Source organism: Oculina patagonica, chromosome 13 (assembly GCF_052425735.1).
Source record: "Oculina patagonica isolate OP01 chromosome 13, crgOcupat, whole genome shotgun sequence".
Lineage (NCBI taxonomy): Eukaryota > Metazoa > Cnidaria > Anthozoa > Scleractinia > Oculinidae > Oculina > Oculina patagonica.
This window is the reverse complement of record NC_135770.1, coordinates 20,286,580-20,310,046: the sequence shown is the minus strand read 5'-3', so window position 1 is coordinate 20,310,046 and position 23,467 is coordinate 20,286,580. Positions and strand designations below refer to the sequence as shown.

Sequence of the window (23,467 nt, the reverse complement as noted above, 5' to 3'; positions counted from 1 at the left end):
TACTCATCGCTGGCTAAAAAATAAATTCGCGCTGAAGTCTCTTTCTTGTATTTTAAAAGACTATTATACCTACTTATGTCATAACCCCTTCCAATATTCTGGAGATAATGCTGCCTATTGATTTTCCTACTTTGTTCAGGAAGTTATTAATTGATGCAGTTTGCTTTAGACCATATCTGTACTTAGAAACAACATTAGTGTATCTTTCGTTAAGCACTGCACGCAGAATATTTATTTTTTCGTGTGAACGTCCATTGTACTTTAGAACTATGAACGTGGAAGTTCAATTGCTACAGTTCGTTAAAAAATATACACATTTGCCTGGATTCTCTATCTTGTATTGTATATAAATGTACTTTGTCATAACCTTCGTTTTGCAACATTCTTGCCTAGTGATTATAGTGGCCCATTGATTCTCGAAGCTTTTTCCGGAAATTTAACTTAACGATGTCTTCTTTTGTCTCTTTTCCTGTACTTGAAAAGCGCTAGCTGCTGAAAATAGCATTGAAATTTATTTTGCACTTAAATGGTGTCAATAGAAGCACTTGCATCTTTTGACGAAAGGTGAAATGATATGTCTTTTTTTTTTCTACCAGTTAACGTTCATCAGTATTTAGAGCTATTAAAGTGGAAGATTATTTCTAGCGTTCGATATAGCGTCTACTTTAACGCCTGGATTTTCTCTCTTCTATTGTCTAGTAACATTACGTCATTAACTCGTTTTTCCTTTTTTCTGCCTAGTGATAATGGTGCCATTGACCCTTTAAGATTTTTTCAGGAAATTATCACTGAATGCTGTTTGCTGTGACTTTTTCTGCACTTAAAAGCGGAAGCTTCTGCCAATAGCTCTGTTCCAAAATCAATCAGCTTTTTAACGTCAGTTATGGTGTTTATCTCCCAAGCAAAATTTTGCCCAGTTGATGAAGGAAATTAAAGAAACTCCTCGTATTTTCATGATGGCTCGTGCAGTGAAACTTTTACCACTGTTCTTGTTGCTGATATTTTCCATCGTTCTCAAGAGAATAACATGTGAAGGTAGGTCCGGTCGGTATAAAACGCAGACCGTGCAGACTGCAGACTGCAGACGGTGCAGACCGTGCAGACGGTGCAGACTGTGCAGACTGAGTAATTTTTTTTCTTCTTTTTTTTACATTGTGTTTCACAAAACTTTTCACGAACGGTTTCCGAAGTTGGTTTGAAATTCGCGAAGTTCGCTACGAACTTTAGGGGGAATTTCATTAAGTAGTTGTCAATCAAATTACGAACTTCGAAACGAAATTGTGAATTTCACGTGCAGCGAAGTTGAAAGTTGAGGAGTTCGCAAGTTGAGAAGAAGTTCGTCCAGTTTGTTTAATTTGGTGAAATCCCAAGTCCAGTAAGGCAGGACATCAACGGACTAAAAAGCAAGGCTGCCCTGAAAATGGTTTGTGAATGTTACAACTGAGTTTTCCCAATGTCACTCGACACCCGACTAAAAATAGATTACAAGTTCTGCCGTGTGCAGTTTCGAAGGAAAAAATTTCAACAGATGAACCGGTTTACATATAAAAATACTGTTTGTGTGTGCCGTAAAAATCTTCTAAAGAGAAAAAAAACGTTTTCCTTCTTGAATACACATCAGTTTGGAAAATCTGCGGAAAACCAGATCAGAACTTTCAATTCCGTGTTGTTATACTTCTGTGTTTACACAACACGCAAGTCACGCCATCTGTCTGTTCGTGATAAACTCTGTTCCTCTGAAATAATTTATATTTGCAAAAAAAATAAGCTTTGGTTAAAATTTTTTTTTACTTATAAACAACACTTGCTTTGGAACAATTGAAATGTGTATTTATTTACGAATTACTTATATTTTATTATTAAGGACAGTGTAAACAATTTTGGGGGATTTCTCAAGAAAACCCTGTATTCCCAAAGCATAACTACCAACCGAAGCATTTGTTTACGTTATAAAATTGAACTAGAAACCTGAACTTAACAAATAAAATGCTATATCCGACCAGTTCGTTTTACTTACAACTTAAAATGTTCCAATGTTTACAGTGTAACGCGCTCTCTGACAGTAGAAGAAAACTCAACAAGCTGGAAGCTAAATAAAATAATCCTTGACCTTGAAGCCAACTTTAGATGATTTCCTGCCTTCCTGGACTTGAAATTGCCCTTCCTTGTACCGTGAACGGATTCATTTCACCAAATTAAATAAACTGGACGAACTTCTTCTCAACTTGCGAACTCCTCAACCTTTCAACTTCGCTGCACGTGAAATTCACAATTTCGTTTCGAAGTTCGTAATTTGATTGACAACTACTTAATGAAATTCCCCCTAAAGTTCGTAGCGAACTTCGCGAATTTCAAACCAACTTCGGAAACCGTTCGTGAAAAGTTTTGTGAAACACAATGTAAAAAAAGAAGAAAAAAAAATTACTCAGTCTGCACGGTCTGCACCGTCTGCACGGTCTGCACCGTCTGCAGTCTGCAGTCTGCAGTCTGCATGGTCTGCGATTTATACCGACCGAGGTAGGTCAAATGAAAAAAAAAAACCTTCAAGCAGAGTTTGAGCACCGCGTAGATATGTTTCATTTAAGTATGTAGGTCGACCAGTTTGGAGCCCCAAAAGAAGTCCATTATTGACAACCTATTTCTTGAACACTTGGTAAATTTCTGCAAAGGCCATTCAACAATACAGAGGTACTAGATCCTAGTGAATATTTTGTCGAGCACGAGCAGACTGCTCTTCAGGGAACTATTACAAGAAAACAGCCGATTCACGAGTTCGCGAGATTAAGGTTTAAAGGATTGAAAAATTAGGCGAGCGTCACATGTTGAGTTATGTCATAGAAAATGGTTACCGAATAACATTTTCTGTTATCGTTAAAGATCTCTTCCCTATTTTTGAATTGATTTAGTTTGGTGAGTTTCGCTACAGTCGCGAAATTATCTTCGAGTGAAAAGAAAGGGCCTTTAAAAAGAACAAGATGTTTTTACAGACTTCTACTGTACACTTCGCTTTGTAAACGCGAAAAGGATTTATGATAGCGAATTTCGGGTTTAAAACCCCAACAAATTTGAGTGTTTGAACACGAAACAAGGACAATTTTCTTATGTTATTTTTTAAAAAGTGTTTCATATAGAAACTTTTCAGTCCAGGTCCTTTTTCAAACTTATAGCTATATGTGAGCAAAAATGAGGAAAATCGATTTGTCAACTAAAAATTAGCTCGGGTTTTCTGAACGTCGTTTTTTTTATAACGCTGTGACTTATATGCTTGCTTAATTACTAACTTATTCTTGAAGTCAGTACAGTATTTGTCTGTCAATTAGAGATCAATAGCGATTTTGTTTTGGAAGAATCAGCCACCCAGAGAAGGAAAACGACATTGTTAGTTAAATAATACTGATTAACTAATTTATGTATGTACAACAATACAACAACAACGACGACAACAACAATAATAATAATGACAAAGTGAATATATGAAAGACTTAACCAATTGCATTTTTTAGCCTGAAAAATATTTCAAGGCTACAACGGGATTTGAACCCATGACCTCCGCGATACCGGTGCGTTGCTCTACCAACTGAGCTATGAAGCCTGATACGTTGGGAGCAGGTCAATTGTGGGTCCAATGTCCCGCATGTGGAGTAGATGACAAAGTGAATATATGAAATCATTTCATTCATTTCATCATTTATCCGCAGTTCACATTTGTGCCTTTCACATATGCACGTTGTCTTCTACTCCACATGCAGGACATTATGGCCCACAATTGACCTGCTGCCAAAGTATCAAGGATTCATACCTCAGTTGCTTAAATTGCTTAAATTGCTAACACACTGCGAGGATCATTTCATTCATTTCAATAATAATAATAATAAAAATAATAATAATAACAATAATAATAATAATAATAATAATAATAACAAAAACTGTTTTTTCAAAACACTTTCATTTCAGCCTGCATCTCATATAACGTTCACCTCAATGGCAGCGCTGGAAGCTTTAGCAGCCCAGACTATCCTAACGTGACTTACACAAGAGTCAACTATACCTGGGTTATTTCCGTCCAGGAGGGCCACCAGATACAGCTTACTGTGCAAGTGCCGCGTTCTCGGCCTCCTGTTCAATTCTGGATGACGATTCGCGATGGGCCTTTTCCATCGAGCCGCCATATTGGATATTTCTGGAACTTCAATTTAATGTATTTACCCAATCCTTGGTCGATGTTTTCTTCAGGAAGAGATCTCTGGGTAAACGTTAATTCTTGTGGAACCAACAGTAGACCCTTCATTTGTCATTTTTCCTTCACAGCCGTCAAAGTGAACGAAAGTAAGTCATAAGCAATAGCGCTTTGGTAATTAGGCACTTGTTGGGGTTCTTCGCGGAACTGCGACAATAGAATTTTAACTCAAGGGTTGATGCCAACCGTGGAACATCCAATTCGGGAGTTCCGAAATTTAAGTGAATTATACACTTGCCGAATATTAGTTGAACCTGACAGCGCTTTCTTCTTGTGTTTTGTAGGCAATAAAATTAATAAAAAGTTCTCTTTTTCGTAATTTATGAGCAACTACCCAATAGAAAAACGCGCTCTGGTGTATGTGTTTTTACGGGCTATTTTGTAAAATGAAATCGAAAACGCTTTCTCTCAGTTAGCATTGTTCACAAAATTAATCTTGCATAGGCATTTGGAAACTCGAGACAGTTTTTTCCTTCAACAATTTAACATTTCTCGCTCTTTGAAAGCTTCTCTCGTTCTTTTCTACATGTTCTAAATAGTTAACATATTCGTTTGTTTGTTTGTTTGTTTGTATGTATGTACTAATGTATTAATTAAACAATTAATGAAAAATCATATATTTATTTATTTGCAGCAAGGTGCAGACCTGATTGGATCCAGTATGGGCATGATTGTTTGTTGTTATCATCAGAAATCATACATGGCTCAATCGCGGACCCTAAAAAAAAGTTGCAAGAGCCTAGGAGCGAGAGCAATTCAAATTGAAAATCCTTTCTGTTCTTTAACATTCTACATACATCTCAACCAATCAGCAGCTGTATTTCGATTTAAAGACCTCTTCACGTGGCATCACAATGAGCCTCTGGAGAATTGCACTGGCTTTAAGATCATGCAAGAGAATCAGATCGCGTATTCTCAGTGTGAGAAGAGGATTTACTTCGCATGTGTTCAAGGTAAGGCAGTGGGGCTTTAGGAGGGTATATTGCAGGCTAAATAAAAGTCAGAAGGACGGTCAGTCGATTACCCGCTTGTGGTCAAGGCACTCGTCAGTTGTCGGTTGCAAAAATTTCACTTGGGATAGTTTAATTAAAAATATATCTATAACACTGACTGCTGGAGAGATTAAAATCTTTTTTGGAGTGTTCACTTCATTCGTGATTTCTGCATATATTTGTTGCAAGGGATGGTTAAGCTAAAAAGTTGGACTTCTAGTCGTAGGTGGTACGGAAACTTTTTCTTCAGTGGTACTGTACTTAAGAAGGGCATTCCATTCAAGTATATACCGTAATAAGCTCCCCGACCCACCCCCAAAATCCCCCCCACCCTTTCTCTCTCGAAGAGAAACCATCCTCCCGCTACTTGTTGAGCGCTTATATTATCTTCATCTCCTTTCAGTTGAGGGTTCAATAAAGAAGCACGTGGCACCCATTGTATCTTTTGCTTATGCAAACTGCAGTGGTTTTCAAATGGCATGGAAGTTGCCTCCAGTGGAAGTGGTTTGTACTCAGAACTTCTACTATTTCTTTGAAATAAACTCTTCAGAACTGGACTGGTCAGAAAAATTAAAATTGCCGCAGATTGAAAGGATTTATCTCGGAAGGGACCTTCAGAGAAACAAATCTTACTCTGTTCAGTTGACTGCTTTTGATTTGGCTGGGAAACCTGTCGGGTCACCATGGAGACAAAACATCACAGTAATAGCTTCAGGTGAGAAGTAGATCTAACATTTACCCTATACTGCATTTAAACTGATGGCAAGAGAAGGCGATTACAGGACGTAACCAAGTACCCAGATTGCCAGGATCGTTTGAACAAATAAACAATTTTAGTCACTGCTAGTCGGGCAAAAGAGCCCACGTGGTATATAGTCTTTGTGCTGCAAATATGCTGTAGTAAATGCTTCAACTTTGGAGGCAAGCGTGGCCGAGTGGTTTGGGGCGCTGGTGTTGTAATCCGGAGGTCCCCGGTTCAAGACCTGCCCTGGCCACTAGCTGGATTTGTTTCTCGGTTGTCCCGAGTTCAAATCCTCGACCACGCTTTGTATATAGCCAACTGGTCTGCCTCCTGCCAGTTGCGATTAGTTGTTATGTTCATTTAGAAATATTTGTTTCCTCTGTTTCAGTGGCATGCCAGTAAACTAGCTATCTCGTAGAGATATGAAGCTAAGTGCATGACCACTATAAACACCATTTATTTTTATATTTATAACTGGAGATCATGAGCGAAAATTGCATTTGTTCTTTCGAAGCAAATGTAGTTTCAAGTCTCATTCGTCTAGCATAGTTGTGTATTCTGTTTTCAGTTTTACATGTTTTGTTGTATACCTTTTTAGGTGAAGGAATTCTTGGAGGCTCATTATATTAACAAATGTACATGAAATTTGACCAATACAAATTTCGATTTAGGAAACAGTTTGAACTCTTAAGTACCAATAGTTCATTAAGTCTGGACGTCCCTGCTGGATTAATGGCCTATACGGGGAGGCTCCGCCCGAAAGGGGTACCTTTTTCAGGCTTCAGGTATATAAAAGGGTAGGGATTTCACAAGTTTTGGTATATGAAAGGGTATGAAAATCCGTCATTTAGGTTTTTAAAAGGGCCTTTAATTAAAATATTTCGAACAGACGCACTTTATGGCTGTATTATTTTAATTTATTAAACGCTGGATGAAAATGACAAGAAAACGTCCTGTTCTAAGTCTATGCCATGTCTTTTTTAACAATTGGTTCATGCTTTAGCGTGCTCCATCGAGTTATGGAGCACGCGGGAAGTTTGGAGAGCACGAAAGAAGCGTAAGAGTTGCCCGAGGCGATAGCCGAGGGCAACTCTAGCTTCTTGAGTGCTCTCCAAACTTCCCAAGTGCTCCATAACTCGATGGAGCACAGCTAAAAGCATGAACCAATTGTTTTATAACATTGCCGGTGGAATTGTGCATCAAACCCGGCGGCGGGAAAAAACTGTGTTTATTAATTTGCAGTGTTTACTCCCGAGTGGAAGAAAATTAAAACAAAACAACCTCGAACAGCCGAACAGATTCCAAGGGTTAAAAGAGTCAAAGAATTCGATTCCATGCTTAGTTTTAAGTATTTTTATGGACCGATTTTATTTGTAATTGATGTAAATAAACATTTATTTTTGAAAACGGTAGTTGGAATGAAGCGCCCGATGAAGTAAATTTTTCCCGGGCGGCAAAATCACAACAGAGCCGTAGACGCTTTGGTGTAATGCTTAAAATGCGAAAACTTTCGTCAAGCAGCTAGTTTTTAGTGCCATCGAGCTGTTGTCATTCATGGTTGGCCCATTCTTCCACGTTAGCGCCGTAAAAAACGTTTTCGTCCTTCGAGACTCGCACGTTAGTTGTTGTTGTTTGAATGAAGAAAAGCACACAAACAACTTTGACGGCAAAATCGAATTTATTTTCTCTTTCGCTCTCCGTCTCGTAATAAGAAACAGCTTACCTTGTAGCTCGTATCCTTGGAAAAATAGTGAAAGGATTCACTTTTCATATTCCGAAGATAATATGTCGTCGCTTTCGCAAAACACAGCGTATGAGCTTTACTCAGTGAGATTTTCACTCGTCGATTACGTCATCAGCGTGCTCCATCGGGATTTTGAGCACGCTTACGTATACTGAATTTGATTGCGCGGCTCTGCTAGCTATGTTATAAAGGTATATGAAAAGGGTACCTTTTTTCAGTAAAAGGTATACGAAAGGGGTACAATATCTGTCAAAATGGTATATAAAAGGGTAAGGGGTAAAAGCTTGGGGCGGAGCCTCCCCGTAAAAAAACTTTTTTGAGTGCCCCCCCCCCCCCCCGGCGGGCGAATATGGACCTGTAGTCAATCCATGAAATTTTTCTCTATTCGGGGAAACTGGATTTTTAGGTTATCTATGTGTGAAACGTGCTCAAAGTTATCCGTTGTATTATTTGACAGCCGTGCCAGACTCACCAGAAATCACGAACTTCATTTTAGAACCAGAATCAGGAAAGGCTAAAATTTTTTGGAAAAACTTTGACGACCATGGATGTTCTATTATGCAAAACAACATATATTACAGGATCATTAATGATGAAACCAATGAACCATGGGAAAGAAAAATGTTTGTTCCGTTCCGTTCGCAACGCGTGCAGTGGGAAAAGTTGAAGGTGCAACTGGATAGGCTGTACGAGGTTATTGTTACTGCTGAAAACTCTGAAGGGGAAAGCTCCAAGGAACTCGTCAATCCAACGATAGGCAATGTAACTAAAGAGCCTCATATACGTAAGTAATCTGCCGTAACATTAACGAGCTCCCTATTACATCACCTACATAATTAGAACCTTGTGTAACAAGATGGAAAATTTGATCGGGTTCTTCAATGTATAAAATATGATGTTTTCAGCGACACGAAAAATGTCATGCATAGCTCAAAAACGAAAACTTTAGCCAGATGATCAAAACCATACCTTGTTTCTACCAACATCTTAGTCTACTATACGTGTTGTTTGCCTTGTCTTTATGATATTCACCGCGTACTTTCTAGTTGCTTCTTAAATCTGATTGCATATAATCGCACTTAATGACACTGCCCTATAATTAGCGTGTTGTAATGTGAGTCTCACGGTCCGGTTTCGAGCATTGTTTTGGGACACTGTGGTGTGTGTTTGAGTATCCATCTTCATCCAAGGGAAACAGCAATAGTTCTTGTTTGCTTCATTCTACAGAAACCGGCCTTAAACGTTGTCACCGACGAGACATTAGTCTCCGCTACTATCTTTCATTTTCATAAACGTGGAACATGCACCTTTATTAGTTACAGAAAAATGATCTGACAAGTTATTCTTTTTGGCCACTTTCTTTTATGCAGTCACATCAACATACAATTTTCTTCCCCGAAAAATCTTAATTTCCAATCATCACGTTCTCAGCACTGGGTCCCGAGGGTGACCGTTAGCGGTTCCATTACAACTGATCTGGGGGGGGGGGGGGGGGTATCATCAATCGGACAGTCTTGTGATTCCGTGTCTCCACTCCTTGTTGCAGCAGCTTCTACTAAGAAGGCGACAGCAATCCTTGTATCCACTCCGAGAATCCAGACCGAGAATCCACTCCAAGAATTGACTCCGACAATCCAGACCGAGAATCCAACTGTCCAAGATTCCAAGTCCAGTCCATTGACTGTCTTAGTAACATCACTGGTGGTGTTAGCGTTCATCGTCATTGTAACAGTTTTTGTGATCTTTATAATCAAGAAACGAATAACGACAAGGTTTGGCGCAAACTTTTGTGAAAAAAAAATCAAAATGACCTACAGCCAGATTTTTTTTTCTATATTTGGAAAGATTTGGTCATATACGACCGGTACTAACAGCTGTGAATATATATTTTTGGAGCTCGAGATTGGGGCTGTGGGTGAGAGAGGGGGTGAAAAGAGCAAACGAATAAAACATTCTGCAAGCTACTTATTCCAGTACGACGTAAAGCATGTGGACTACTTTTCACGTTTTGTGTACATGTTATTTATAATAATAAAGATTATCCATCCATCCATCCATCCATCTCCTCCTCCTCCTCCTCCAATAAAAGCATCACATTGCCACGAGTGTGCAATACGCAGTTAAGAAATGCAATATACGTCAAATGACTTGTGACGTTGTCGTCTTCTTTCTAGAAAAGATGCTTGTCTAGTTGACCAGTGGGAAATTCTCCCTGAGGAAATCACGTGCTTAGAGAAAATTGGACATGGTCAGTTTGGCGAGGTGCACACAGCGGAAATGAAATCACGTGACTCCCCACGCGAAAGAAAAGTACGTTCTAAAAGTCAGGGCAAGGAGAAGCTGCAAAGGCCGAAAATAACTGTCGCTGTCAAGTTGTTGTGTGGTAAGTTGTGTGGTAAAAGTGTAACGGTGCGTTTGCCTACACTCGACCTAGTCCAAATAAGGCTTTAAGACACCTATAATACGATACGACTCTAATACAGCTAGCTGGTGCCAAGCAGCTATAGCAACTAACTTGGTCTGCTCTACTTAATAATAATCGATTATTTATGCAGGATAACTCTTCATTATAAAAGTACTGTTATCAACGGGGTCCTGCTGATTAAAAAATTAACACTGATAAAGAAAAATTTGATGAATAAACAAAACAAAAAAATAGTATAAAAAGGCAATCATACACTAAAATAAAAACCTTTTAAAAATAAAAAAAATAATTGTGTGTTGTTACTTAAAATAGCAAATTGGGTTCAGGAATATGGCTAAGATAATTTAGTGAACAAAACTACAACAAAGGTCGAGAAACGGAAATAATGACAAATAACTAAGTTAGCAACAAGTTATAGCACTGAGTTGTGGCTAAGACTTTAATGAGCCAGACTACAGCACGAAAATTAAGGAAGAATAAATGGCAACGTATTAAGCAAGCAAGACTCATTGAAAACGTGTTATACTAGTTATAACCTAAGCTGAGCTACAACACTCGACGTTACTTTCACTGTCCGGTATTTTTAAAGAGGAAGCAGACGATGAACAAAAGAAAGAATTCCTGAAAGAAATCCAACTGATGAAGAAAGTTGGATCTCACCGGAACATAGTGAACATGTTGGGTTGTTGTACATCTGTTGAGCCCATGTACCTTGTGGTGGAATATCTCGCAAACGGAGACCTGCTCAACTATTTGAGGAAAAGAAGAAATCAGGTGTGTCTGCAATGTAGTAGTAGATAAATATGAGTGAAGGTATATTTTCCACTCTCTACTGACCGTTAGATGATTCTCTAGTTCTACAACAAAAGAAAACGAAAGAAACATACTTTTTCATAAAGAGACCTCTTTCGAGCTAGTTCTAAAAGCAAAGAGCCACCCCAAATCTCAGTCACCATAATCCAAATCTTCACACCCATTAAGCAAACACGTTTTAAAAATTCCAGACTCCGACGGGTTTTGCGGCTGGAACGCTTATGGTTTCTTGTTTGGCTCTATTGATAGCTGTCACTCATCTTCAAGCATCTTAATTTTCATTTTGGTAGTTCATAAGGTCTATGCTTGTTATGAGTAAATGTCTTCGGCCCTAATGTACTAGCTTTACACACTGCCCTTGTGGTCGTTTTTGCAGGTCTTCGAATCTGTGCTTGAGAACCGAAAAAAGACAAACGGTTCTCATTACTGTGACAATCTTGGAAGTGATGCCATGTTATCTCAGGTATGTTTATTCATTTTTATGCTTATTACTCGATCAGAAGGATAGCACTATTTTGTTTCGGTTCGGTGGTACGTGTATATGGTGTAACATCTGAATTTTAATTTCATTGGGTCTCTCTTCACACCACCGATAGTAGCACATGGTGTTTAATCTTTTTAACTTCCATTTTAGGCTTTTAGCGACTTTTTACTTTTTACTAGGGCCTCTATTGATAACAGTTTTTATTGTAAAAGCTGATGGAGTAACCCTATTTAAATAAAGGCTTTCTCTCTATAAAATTGCATTGAATACTGGATGATATTAAACCTGGTTGTAACTAGGACCCCCTTCTTAATGAGGATACGCTAGCATGCTGTCTACACTTCCATGGTGTCTCAATTTCAACTACTTTCATCCTGAACTCGTTGTAGAAAGCATCTAACAAGACGCTGTCCTCAGAACCAATGTTAAAATGTTCCCAACAAAGTCCTGGAATGGACAAAGATATGATCGAGATGAAGATGTTCAGCTAGCAAGTTACAACAATAAAGTAAGCGATTCCTCCGATGCAGGAGGCATCCATGGAGAAGACGATATAGATTTTGCACTGAAAGATCTTCTATCATTCTCATGGCAGATAGCAAAGGGAATGGTACGTTGCTCGTTATTCCATATTACAAAGTTAAGATCCATATGGGGGTTATAGGGGATGTTGAACAGTGCTCGGGAAAGCAAAAATGTGCACTCCTTTAAAAAATTCTTTCTTTGCTTTAGATGGCATGTTTTACAGAAAGGCAAGTTTTCTTGTTTTGAAACACAGGCTTGACGCAGGAAGAAGTCAGTAAGAGAAAGAAACAAAAACCAACGGGGAAACGATTTTTCATGATCAAGGTGCCATGGGTCTATTGAAGTGTTTGTTAAGGAGATCTTGAAAGTTAATTAAATGAACGTGCTCTCCTAGTTGTGATTTTCGTTATGTTCTCTGAACATTGAATTGACATCTTAGAAATAGATAGTAAATGTGCTCATGGTGTTAAGATGTCAAAGACGTTTTCCAGTAAGTGACGTAAAAAACTGAGAAAAGAATATTTATTCCGAGTATCGCTATGCCTAACTGAAAAATATATTTTTTCGATATGTTAAGGAGAATATCGATGTTTCCACTTAACTCTGTTTCACAGGAGTATCTGTCAGGTAAAGGTTTCGTCCATCGTGATCTGGCTGCTCGTAACATTCTCGTTGGAGACAACAAGGAAGTAAAAGTGGCAGATTTTGGTCTCAGTCGTCACGTGTACGAAGAGAAAGTGTACCACTGCAGTAAGCAGAAAAAGCTGCCCATCAAATGGATGGCGCCTGAAGCCATTTATGACCAGGTGTTTACTTCACTGAGTGACGTGTAAGTAGTAGTTACGTTGGTTCGTTTTAGGGAAAAGTCACAGAGCAGAATTGTCCTCGGGCCCCATAGCACCTAAGTAATAGAGTAATCCAAGATGTCGGCTTTATTTACTATGCTCTGTCAAGTAAAAGCTGATTTTCATGTTCAATATACGTAGGAAGTTAGGGGCTTTTCTTAGGTCGTTTTACATTACACTGGATCTTTTGTCTTTCAATTGACTATTTTGAAGTTTGTATAATTCTGCCCCGGGAATTCTGCCTGTAATGGGATAAGGATGTAACATACCAAAGCTGAATTGGATAGCCAATTAATATTTTTCTCGAAATGGTGTTTCGCGAACTTATTAAACTTTTCCTTTTGCTCTTTCTTTGTACTTTAGGTGGGCATTCGGAATACTTTTGTGGGAAATGGTCACCTTTGGTATGTATACTTGAGGTTTTAACTACAGTTTGTACGTTTGTGGTAGCTGGTGCTTTTGCTCAAGTCAATTATGTATTGCGACTGTGGTATTTTTACCGTAGTAAACCAGCCAAAACTCAAAGGGAACTGTAAAAAGTCGATGCTTAGTTGACTGCAATGCAAGTATATTTTAGCATGCAAATGCCATCTTGAATTCCAACTCGCAAGTGGTCGACTATAAGGCCAGTTACCCGAACAAATTTATATAACGCACACGCATATAAAATTATGATCCCGGGCTAAAAGTTTGCTTGGATTTAAGGTGGCACTCCTTACCCCACCGTCACCAACGCTGAGCTCTACAAACTTCTCAGACAAGGATATCGCATGGAAAAGCCAAGTTTCTGCTCCGATGAAATGTGAGTTTTTAGTGCAAATGATTTGGTTTAAACATATGGTTGCAGTGTGACTGTGCCGAACCCCAGATGGAGAGAGGCACTGGCCAGGGCTAACCATCAGGCCACTTACCTGCTAATTGTAGTAAAGTGTAACAGAAGCATGATCAATTCGCGCACCAGATCATTTAAGGGGGCCTGAAGGGGAAAAATGGGAGTTGGGATTTAAGCAAATTTTCACCGGAAAATAAGATTGGTAATGGGAACCATAAACAAATAAACAATAGAACTGCAAATCGGATTTGGAAATTCGGGAAATGGGATTTTTACCTTTCTTCAAGACCCTCATTAACGTCCTCTCGGTTTTCGTTTCTTCGTATCTCAAGGTACCAGATTATGGAGACATGTTGGAATAAAAAACCGACAGAGAGGCCAACTTTTGCCCATCTTCGTGAGACCTTGGAGTTGATGTTACAAAAACAAGTTCCTTATTTGGAGCTATCACAGATAAATAAAGAATCTATAACCTACTATAAAATTCAGGACGTAAACAGTAATGCGGAGGTAGAAGATAACGAATAAGGATAGCATGACATTTTGTTCAGATCAACTGACCATACTGAAACACTTTGTCAAAAGACATTCTGTGAGGAAGATATATGTCTAAATTTCTCGATTGAAGAGTCATATTAGTATCGTTTTGTTATAATTATAGTTTTAAAACCTTATCAACAAATAGTAATTACAGCCGTATAACAGTTTCCATTTACTCGAAAATATATTATTGAAGTGTCCATCTAGCAAGACTTTCTGCAAGATTAGGAAAATTCATGCTATGTAATGAGTACCTGACATTATTAAGGCGTTAGAGAGATCAATGAAAATATAATAAACGGAGACCTGTCTCGATTTGAAATAAACTTAAAGAGTACCTCTTTCTAACTCGGTATTTTTTTATATTGATATAATTAAACATTGTAAATTAAAGTAAAAAAAAATTGATTTTCTTGAGCTCCTCGGTTCTCCTTTAAAATGGGGGACTCCATTAACAACTCTGATGTAAGTTGTACAGAAAATTGTTACACGATCTTTTGTGTGGCTTATACTGACCTACTTATATTAGCGACCTTTAGATTGGACTACGAGTACGAGATTGAGTACGGGTGCGAGTTTTTAAACCAGATTCGAGTGCCTTATATAATTGCTTATCACACTAATCTCATCCCTAACGTTTATTTACGTCCAGGCATAACTAATCGATGACATCAATGGCATCAATGAAATCAATGAGTAATCAATAGGTAATCGATAGGTAATCAGTTGATTAGTCATTGATTATTGCCGATGATCAATGAGTAATCGATGACTAATCGATAGGCCACAAAATTTTTGGTTATCGATTAGTCATCGATTGCATCGATTAGTCATTGATTGCATTGATTAGTCATTGATTTCATTCATTACTCATCGATATCGTCTCATTCCGGTAAGTAATGCAACTGCTTATGCCGGCTGTTTCCCCGAAGCAGTTTTACTTTGCTGACAAACATCAACCGAGCAAAATCTATAACCACGTAGTCGATTCTTATCAGCGAACTTGTTAGTTTCATTTTCAGACGAGTTAGTCCGTGTTAAGAGGAAATCCGCCAGGACTTCGAGTAGTTATTGGACAAAATTATGTACCAAAACTATTTACACCTGATTGCAAGCTTTTGTGTTACTGCTTCAAATATCTTATCGAAAGAAATCTTTTCTAACAACACCACACATCGAAAACACATTTTGAAGTTCCGCTGAATTCCACTGAATCGCTTAAAAGATGTAAGCTTTTGCCCATAGCTTGTGAACTTTAAATATCATTTTCTCAGACTCTGATAAGAAATTGTTGTACCAGAATTATTTCCACCTTATTGCAAACTTTTTTGTTACTGCTTCAAATATCTTATCAAAAGAAATCTTTTCTAACAACACTACACATCGAAAACACATTTTGAAGTTCCGCTGAATTCCACTGAATCGCTTAAGACGAATTTACAAAATGGCTACACGTGAGATTTTGCCCATACCTTGTGAACTTTGAAATTCATTTCCTCAGACTCTGATAAGAAATTGTTGTTGGTGTTATCACGGATAATTACTTACATCTTTACCTTTTATTAAGGGTAGGAAATAACGCAATAGGATTTAAATTATTCTGGAAATTGATTTTTGTCCAACTTTAATAAATATTACTCGACTTCCTAGTGGATTTCGTCTTAAGTTGTTTTTTTTTTAGTGAGTAAAGAGTTGGGTAAAGTGAAATATCAGAAATATTGCACAATTAAGAATCATCTGTTTTTGTGATAAGCACACGTCTCGACATGCCAGAAGGTTTATATTTGACCTTTTATGAAGGCGTAATTTCGTCAGCAGAAACGCCAGTGACGAAGAAAAATACGTCTTACAAAGATAAAAATTCACAAACGAAAAAAATGGTACAAGAAAGCAAGAAATGTGTGTTTTGTGCATAGCAACATAGTCAATGAGTAATCAATGGGTCATCGATGAGTTATCAATAACATCAATAGGTAATCAATGACATCAATGAGTAATCGATGTCATCGATGAGTAATCGATAGGCCACAAAATTTTTCGGCTTCGATTAGTCATCGATTACTCATTGATCATCGCCAATAATCAATGACTAATCAACTGATTACCCATCGATTACTCATTGATTACCAATTGATGTCATTGATCATCGATTAGTTATGCCTGGTTACGTGTTAGTTTGCAACAAGAAAGAGTTACAGTTCGGGGGATGCAATTGTCTCGAAATTCCAAAGTCGTACTCGTACTCCATTTCGCACTCGTAGTCAAATCTAAAGTTCGCTGTTTTAAAATGGACAAGAATAGTCCTTGAAAACTGTTTTTGTATACTACAAGTATTGAAGAAACTTAAGAATATCACACTTCCTTTTATAGCCGGGTTGTGCCCACAATTGTGTCACTTTTATGTTTAAAGTCTTATTCCCAAAAAAGACTTATAAAAGGTTTAAATAACAAAAGGTCTGCAGTTTCCAACTTGACTAAAAATGCTCAGTGTATAGCTATCTTGCGGGAACACCTAATTGCCGGTCTCAAGATTAGAATACCCTTCTAAATTATATCATTTGTCTGCTACACTTTACTTCGTGAGGCACAGTGTAAAATAAATATTCCCAAGACACATACATGTAGTGTATTTAATGTATTTATTTATGTAGTGTATTCTCATAAGGTTTGCATGCGCAGTATGGGCATTTGTAACCCGATTAGCGCGATGTTGAACGGGGATCATCTAAGGCTGCCGAGTTGCCAGAGTTGAAGAGAGTTAGACACAAAACGACTAACGGATTCAAGCGCAGCTAAACAAGAATGATAGCACAAGCAAATTAAATAAAAAAACAAAATATACGAGCGAAAACACTCTCATTTACTCTCTTGAAAACTTGAGCTGGTTTAAATTCGATAGCGTTTGGGAATTGGCGACCAGAACAATTGAGGGAAAGTTTGAACTCTCAGCTATTTCTGTTCCTGCCTGGCTCGGCTTTAAGCTTTACCATTCAGATCAGACAAAAAGTCGTTTAGACCTTCAGGTGATACAGACAACCGAAATGAATAATTTACACGTAAATGATAAAGACAATATTTCAGATAACTAGAAAACAAAAATATTTATCCCAAATGAAGTTATCTTCAAATTTAGCGAAATAAACCAAAAAATAAAAGTATCAAGCTCAGTCTATTTCTTGGCATCCATTAAATAAATTACAGCTTTACTAAAAGCGTAGAATCGGCCGATTCAGTGGTTTTTGTCCGAATGAATATTATGAACATGTCTGTGAAAGGAAAGTTTAATATATTTTCAAAAAAGCCACTTCAGTATATTTTCAAACTGACTGATGGAAAGAAAATGGGAGACAATGAAACCCGGAAAAAGGACGTCCCAAAAGAACATAACAAAATAACAATATTTATGAAAAAAAAAAAAAAAAACAGAACAATATTACAACAAGTAATTTTAGCAGTTCGCAATATCTGTCTTTTCAATAACGATATGTTCAGAGACTATTCATGCTTATCCAACAGCTATTGAGCTATATTGTTATAAGAGAGTTTCAGTGATGTAATTAGTCTGTCAGCATGGTTTGGATTACATTTAACGCTGTTGAGTGACTATTTGAGTGCAGAATCGCACCCATTGATTACAATGGACCAAGTCAAACATTTAAAAAAGTTCTCAACAGGTGAATGTTGACTGATCTGCGTTCGTTTTTCTTGAAGCTTCCTTTTCCTTTTTCTTCCTTTTTAAGGCATGAGACAAGTTTTGGGACCAAGCATCTTTGTAGTTATCAATTTGCAATATGTAGTCAAATTTGTCAACACGAAGTTCATATTAAAAAAAAAAACATCGCGATAACACTTCCGCTACTTCCTGTCTTTCAAACGCTTTCACTTTCAAGTTCGTTTAAAAAGAATATTATTAATCTGTAAATAATCGACAAAAGGGAGCGTAAGGAAACCTCGAGACAACGACACTGACAACAACGAGAACGTCGCCAAACAAAAGATTCAATGAGCATAATGCATGTGCTTTATCTTATCATGTGGTACATTTCTTTGCCTTCTTCTACAAATCACAACGTAAAGTGACCAAATTCTGAGTACTTCCTACCTTCATAAAACGTGAACCGCGACGGCTAATTCTTTGTATTTCCAATTAATCTGAACGCCTCCTTTAAATTTTAGTAAGCTAGAACGAGTTCTTAAATCCAAAGACACACTAAATACATCGAGATATCTGCGAAATTCTTACGTAAAATATAAATTCGATTTTACTAGGCGTTTTCCTTGGCGTCGCCGTCGTCATTGCCAAGGCTCCCAAAAAAATTAGTCCACGAACAGCATAGTCCCTGGATTGTGTCCTTCACTGCTTGTCTCACTTCTCTGATTTTCCAGCAATAAAGAATGGGGTTTAATGATGAGTTAAAGTAAACTAAAGTGATTGCAAATTGCTTAGCAATGAAGACAGAGGAAGTAAGTCCAGAATGTGTCGCCAAAGCATCAACTACGACAAATGGTAGATTGCACACAACTAATGTGAACTGCACCCACAGTGCACTGAAAACTGCCTTCTTGTATCGTGCTATGTTTAGTGAAGACATCTGGTTATGTTGTTCTTTGTTGATATGTCCTTTCACTTGAATTTGAAGACGACGGAGAGTAAGAAAAATCTTTATGTGACAGACCAAAGAGATTACTAGACAGAGAGCTATAAGTACATGACCATACCATAAGATTAACAAGTTATTCCAAAAATACATTGTTGCAGCGAGAATTGATGCAACCCAGAAGGCCGTTAAAGTGATGTATGTTCTCTTTAAAGTTACAATTTGCTTGTATCGTAACCCCAGCAACAGGGCGAGAAGTCTATCCACGCTTATTGCAGTCAATGTTAACAAAGACACCGAAACCAAAATATAGCTTGCTACCAGATCTGTGGCAAATGCGAATAAACAAATATTCCAACGTTCGTTCAGAACTGATATCAAATAGACAGCATAAAGAGGCTCTGCAATAAGACCAACACAAAGATCAGTTGTTGCCAGACAACCAAACAGAAGTTTGGACGGCGGGTGAAGGGAAGACTCCTTGTAAAGGGCAACCATGATCAAAGAATTCTCCACAAAAGCAGTAATGGCCAGAAAAATATTTATCACTGAAAGAAATGCCAGTTTGTAGTGTGTTCCACTATTTAAATCAGCCGTACAATACGATTCTTCGTATGCTTTCTGGTTTCCATCTTCAGTAAAGTTTGGTTCCATCATTGTTTTGCAATATGGCATATGTGCTACTTCCCAGTAAAGTGTCATTCGTTTAATAATTATAAGTAAATAATTAATCTCGGTTTATTGCATTTTTAGCTCTCTGATTGGTTCAGCGACCTCAAGTTGTGTTTATATTCGAGACTTATTATTATTTGGTAAACAAAAGCGTCATTGCATTGTGACAAACTAAACTGATTTTTAGTCCGGAGTATTATTGGAATCGCTTTAAAATTCGGCTCCAGAGGCAAATAAGAAAGAAACTTCATATGTAATAAGAAATCTTTACAATATTGAAATGATGCTAAGAATATTTTATATTTTAATATTTAATAATCAATACAATACAGAGACAAAATTAACAACTATTCACTAGAAGTGACCCTAAAAGAAGACAAAAACAAACAAACACACAAACATAAAATTTGAGTCTAGCGCCTCGAGAAAGAAATGCCGGATTGCTTGTGTCTGTTGGTGTAAGAAGCGAGTACTATGAAAATTGAAAAGCGTTAAGAACGCGATCAAGATTATGAATTTAATTTTAAACCCGTTTTACAATATATACCTCGAATTGCAAACATGTTTCGATAAAACTATATTTACTATTTAATTAAATTCACTTTCGACCACCTCTAAAATAGCTTGCTGGTCCCGTTAGAAGCAAATTTTCGAATCAAATAAAAGACTGAAACAAACAGAACGGCAGTTTTTCATGCCCGAGGAATAATTAAACAACGTGAATTTATTCATTGAAATAAATAAAGCTATCCGGCGCTAAGAACTTTCATATTTAAGATAAAGATGTAATTGTTAATAAATTCAGCAAGGAATAAAATTATTTGTAAAGTATTTACTGAAACATTTATTCCATTTGCGTTCTTTGGATATCAGGCACACCAGCGCAGCGTCGTGCCTCGTTGGTTATTTATCATCTCATACCTTTTAAGATTTAATTCACAGAACCAACTTTCGAGAAGGTTTAACATTTCAGATTTTAAAGCTTTTATTTAATTTAGTAGCTGTTTAAAAGATTTTAAATCATGATGAAATAAAATTTTAACTCGGTCCCTCGATTACAGGCCAACGATCCACCCTCCTTAACGGCACCAAAGGTTTTCTTTCGGTTGATGTGTTTCTTCTACACTAGCTTTGGTAGGTACAAAACTTGGGTAGGCCATGGGGCAGATGACATAAATGTATATTAACATATATATAATGCTAACATAAAATGGGCGAAGGAACCTATTCTTTGAGCCAAAAATTTGAGTTAAAGCACGGATTTCGAGTTGACAATCAAGTCGAATCAAGCCAGGACTTCAAGTCAGGATCGCAAGTCAGTATACACGTACCTGAAGGTTCCTGAGGGATATTGTTGGACTAAAATTTGGTGGATTGAACTGGGTTTGTAAATCATGGAGTTGTAAAAGTTTGATTTGTAATTAGTTGCGCCAAATTACAATAGCGAGATTTTAGTTACTTCATAACATCCGGATATTATTTAGAAGAAATCCTTGGTTGCACTGCTAACTGTAAACGTGATTGGGGTCGTGATAATGTCATGGAAAATATGTTCCAACTGAATACCAAGCGTTGCATGATTTGTAATGAAACGGGTTTTAGACAACGCTATGCACGTTTTTTATTTACATACATTTTCTATTATCACCAACACTCTACTAGTGCGGATGCTTTGTCGCGACGTGACAAATGCAGTCCAAATTGTACATTTTAAACGCACGGCCGACAAAATTTGTCCCGGTGGAAATGTATACATCTTTCTGGTCAGTCATGCAGCCATTAGTAGTTACATAAGCCAGGAGTTGGGAGACTGAATTTTCTCTTAAATGGCTAACTTAAAAATTTATATTTTCGTGAAATTATTATTTTTGTTCATTTTAGAAAAAATAACCACCCTTAGGCCATGGCCTAGGCCAGATGGCCTAACCCACGTTTTTTACCTACCCGCTGCCTTTGCAGCAACATGAGTTCAATTTTACAGGGTGTTGTTGTTTTGCAATAGTTTTAGATCAATAAGTCTGGCTTTCGACGTCATAGAGAATACAAATTTCAAGACCGATCCAAGAGAACAAAGCTGAAACATTGCAAAAGCTGCACAATATAACACTGCGAAGCCTCTAGAAGATTTTTTATTATCATTTGCTAAGGACTAAAGCGATATTTGCATTCTCAAAGTTATTAACTTCCCTTTATTTCCTTTTATAAGTTCATAACAATATTTCGGCTTGAAATTGCATGTCAAAACGGTTTTAATTTAACCCTATATCGTTTGTCTTTTTTATTAACTTTGTCCAAGTTTGTCAGCATAGGTAGAACAGTTAAATAAACAAATTCGGCCTTCATGAAAAGGAAATAAAATGACAAGAAAAAAACAAAACAAGTATAAGTTCCCCTTCAAAATTTAATTTTTTACAGATATGGAAAGGTTTGGTAATCCCATGGGCGTTCGGTGATGCGGTATAACGCTGGTTCAGTATGGCGGTTGTCCTCGGCAGTGAAGTGACCTGACCGGATACTTCAGTTACACGGAAGTCGATCCTATTCATCACTTCTTTAAACGCATCTATATGGTTTTCTCTAGACATATTATTTTAATGAAACTTGAAACTTAACTTCCGTCTATCAGTTTGAAGCAGTTTCAAAATAAACAGTTGCCTTTTCGCAGTTTGTTTTTTCACTGACGTAATTTAGTCGGTAGATGAAAGAAAAAAAAAGACTACCTACATTTATCCTATGTGCTAATTTCCATAGCAGCTTGTTTATTTTGACTTCAGGATAAAGCTTTTTTGTCTTTATTTAAAAAAGGCCTTGAAAATTTATTTTAAAAAAAAAATAGAGAATGAACTTTTTAATTATCACAGCCGGGTTGTGCAACCTTGACATGTTATATTTTCAGATTTAAAATCTGTCATATTCTTGGATATCATTTTGTTAAAATAGTAGAATCCCGTTTTCTCCAACCTCCAGGGATAGCGAAAATTGTTAAAAGAAATCAGGAGGCTCGAGAAATCGCAGGTAAAATGACAGAGAAGTACTAACCGCCGCCTGGTTAGCTCAGTTGGTAGAGCGACGGACTACAGTGCGGGAGGTCTCGGGTTCGAGTCCCAGACCGGACCAACACTCAGGGTCTTAAAATAACTGAGGAGAATATGCTGCCTTTGCAATAACATCTGCAAATGGTTAGATATTCTAGTCTTCTCGGATAAGGACGATAAACCGTAGGCCCCGTCTCCTGCATCTTCAGTGTTATGGTCAGCAGGGGACGTAAAAGAACCCACACACTCATCGTAAAGAGTAGGGCATGGAGTTCCCGGTGTTGTGGTCATGTCTTTGCCCCTTGTTCTGTGCTTACTGTGAAATGCTCGGAGATATTAGCTGTATAAGCTACTCTTCAAATCCGAGGGTAAACAAAGTGATGATCGAGGTGAAACGAAAATTGGTTTGAAAATCGGGAGTTTCGAGAAATCGGGATTCTACTGTAGTCGGTTACGAGATAGAACTCCTTTTAAAACCATTTAGAATGCTTCGGCTTATTGAAGTATTAATATACTTTGAAACGGTACAATAGACTGGAACTAACTTGATGAAAAAAATTGTCTAATAGTGTCCTTCACTGCTTGTCTCACTTCTTTAATTTTCCAGCAGTAAATAACCGGGTTTAATGACGAGTTTAAATACACTAATGCGATTGTGCATTGGGCCGCGAAAAATACAACTGACGATAGTCCAGTGTAGGTCCACAAAGCTGCTACTATACCATATGGCAGATAACAAGCAACTAATGCCAACTGCACCCAAAGGGCACTGTAAACTGCCTTTCTGTATCTGGTAATGTTCAGTGGAAATGTCTGGCCCAGCTGTTCCTGATGTACTTGTGTCCGGTGATGACGAAGAGTGAGAAAAATCCTCGTGTAAGAAAATATGGATGTTATTAAACACATGGACACTACAATATAGGTAAACTTTAAGGTTATGATGTAACTCAAAAAATACATTGTTGTACCTATAGAGGATGCAA

General features: G+C 37.5%; 3 protein-coding genes across 3 annotated transcripts; 2 read left to right on the top strand and 1 right to left on the bottom strand.

The window, feature by feature from the left end:
* The first annotated feature begins 933 nt into the window (after window positions 1-933).
* Window positions 934-12,714, top strand: LOC144634385 (uncharacterized). The gene is made up of 10 exons (XM_078493337.1): window positions 934-1,035; window positions 4,872-5,190; window positions 5,633-5,944; window positions 8,173-8,499; window positions 9,262-9,487; window positions 9,890-10,098; window positions 10,730-10,914; window positions 11,330-11,416; window positions 11,827-12,047; window positions 12,577-12,714. Exons 2-9 carry the CDS (start codon window positions 4,899-4,901, stop codon window positions 11,926-11,928), a joined length of 1,740 nt encoding a protein of 579 aa, XP_078349463.1. The 5' UTR covers window positions 934-1,035; window positions 4,872-4,898; the 3' UTR covers window positions 11,929-12,047; window positions 12,577-12,714.
* Window positions 12,532-14,167, top strand: LOC144637009 (tyrosine-protein kinase receptor Tie-1-like). Its single transcript, XM_078496187.1, has 4 exons — window positions 12,532-12,791; window positions 13,171-13,211; window positions 13,513-13,609; window positions 13,972-14,167. The coding sequence occupies exons 1-4, from the start codon at window positions 12,532-12,534 to the stop codon at window positions 14,165-14,167; spliced, it is 594 nt and encodes a 197-aa protein (XP_078352313.1).
* Window positions 14,168-18,444: 4,277 nt separating this feature from the next.
* Window positions 18,445-19,434, bottom strand: LOC144637008 (melanocyte-stimulating hormone receptor-like). The gene has a single exon (XM_078496186.1). The coding sequence runs from the start codon at window positions 19,432-19,434 to the stop codon at window positions 18,445-18,447; it is 990 nt and encodes a 329-aa protein (XP_078352312.1).
* Window positions 19,435-23,467: the final 4,033 nt, after the last annotated feature.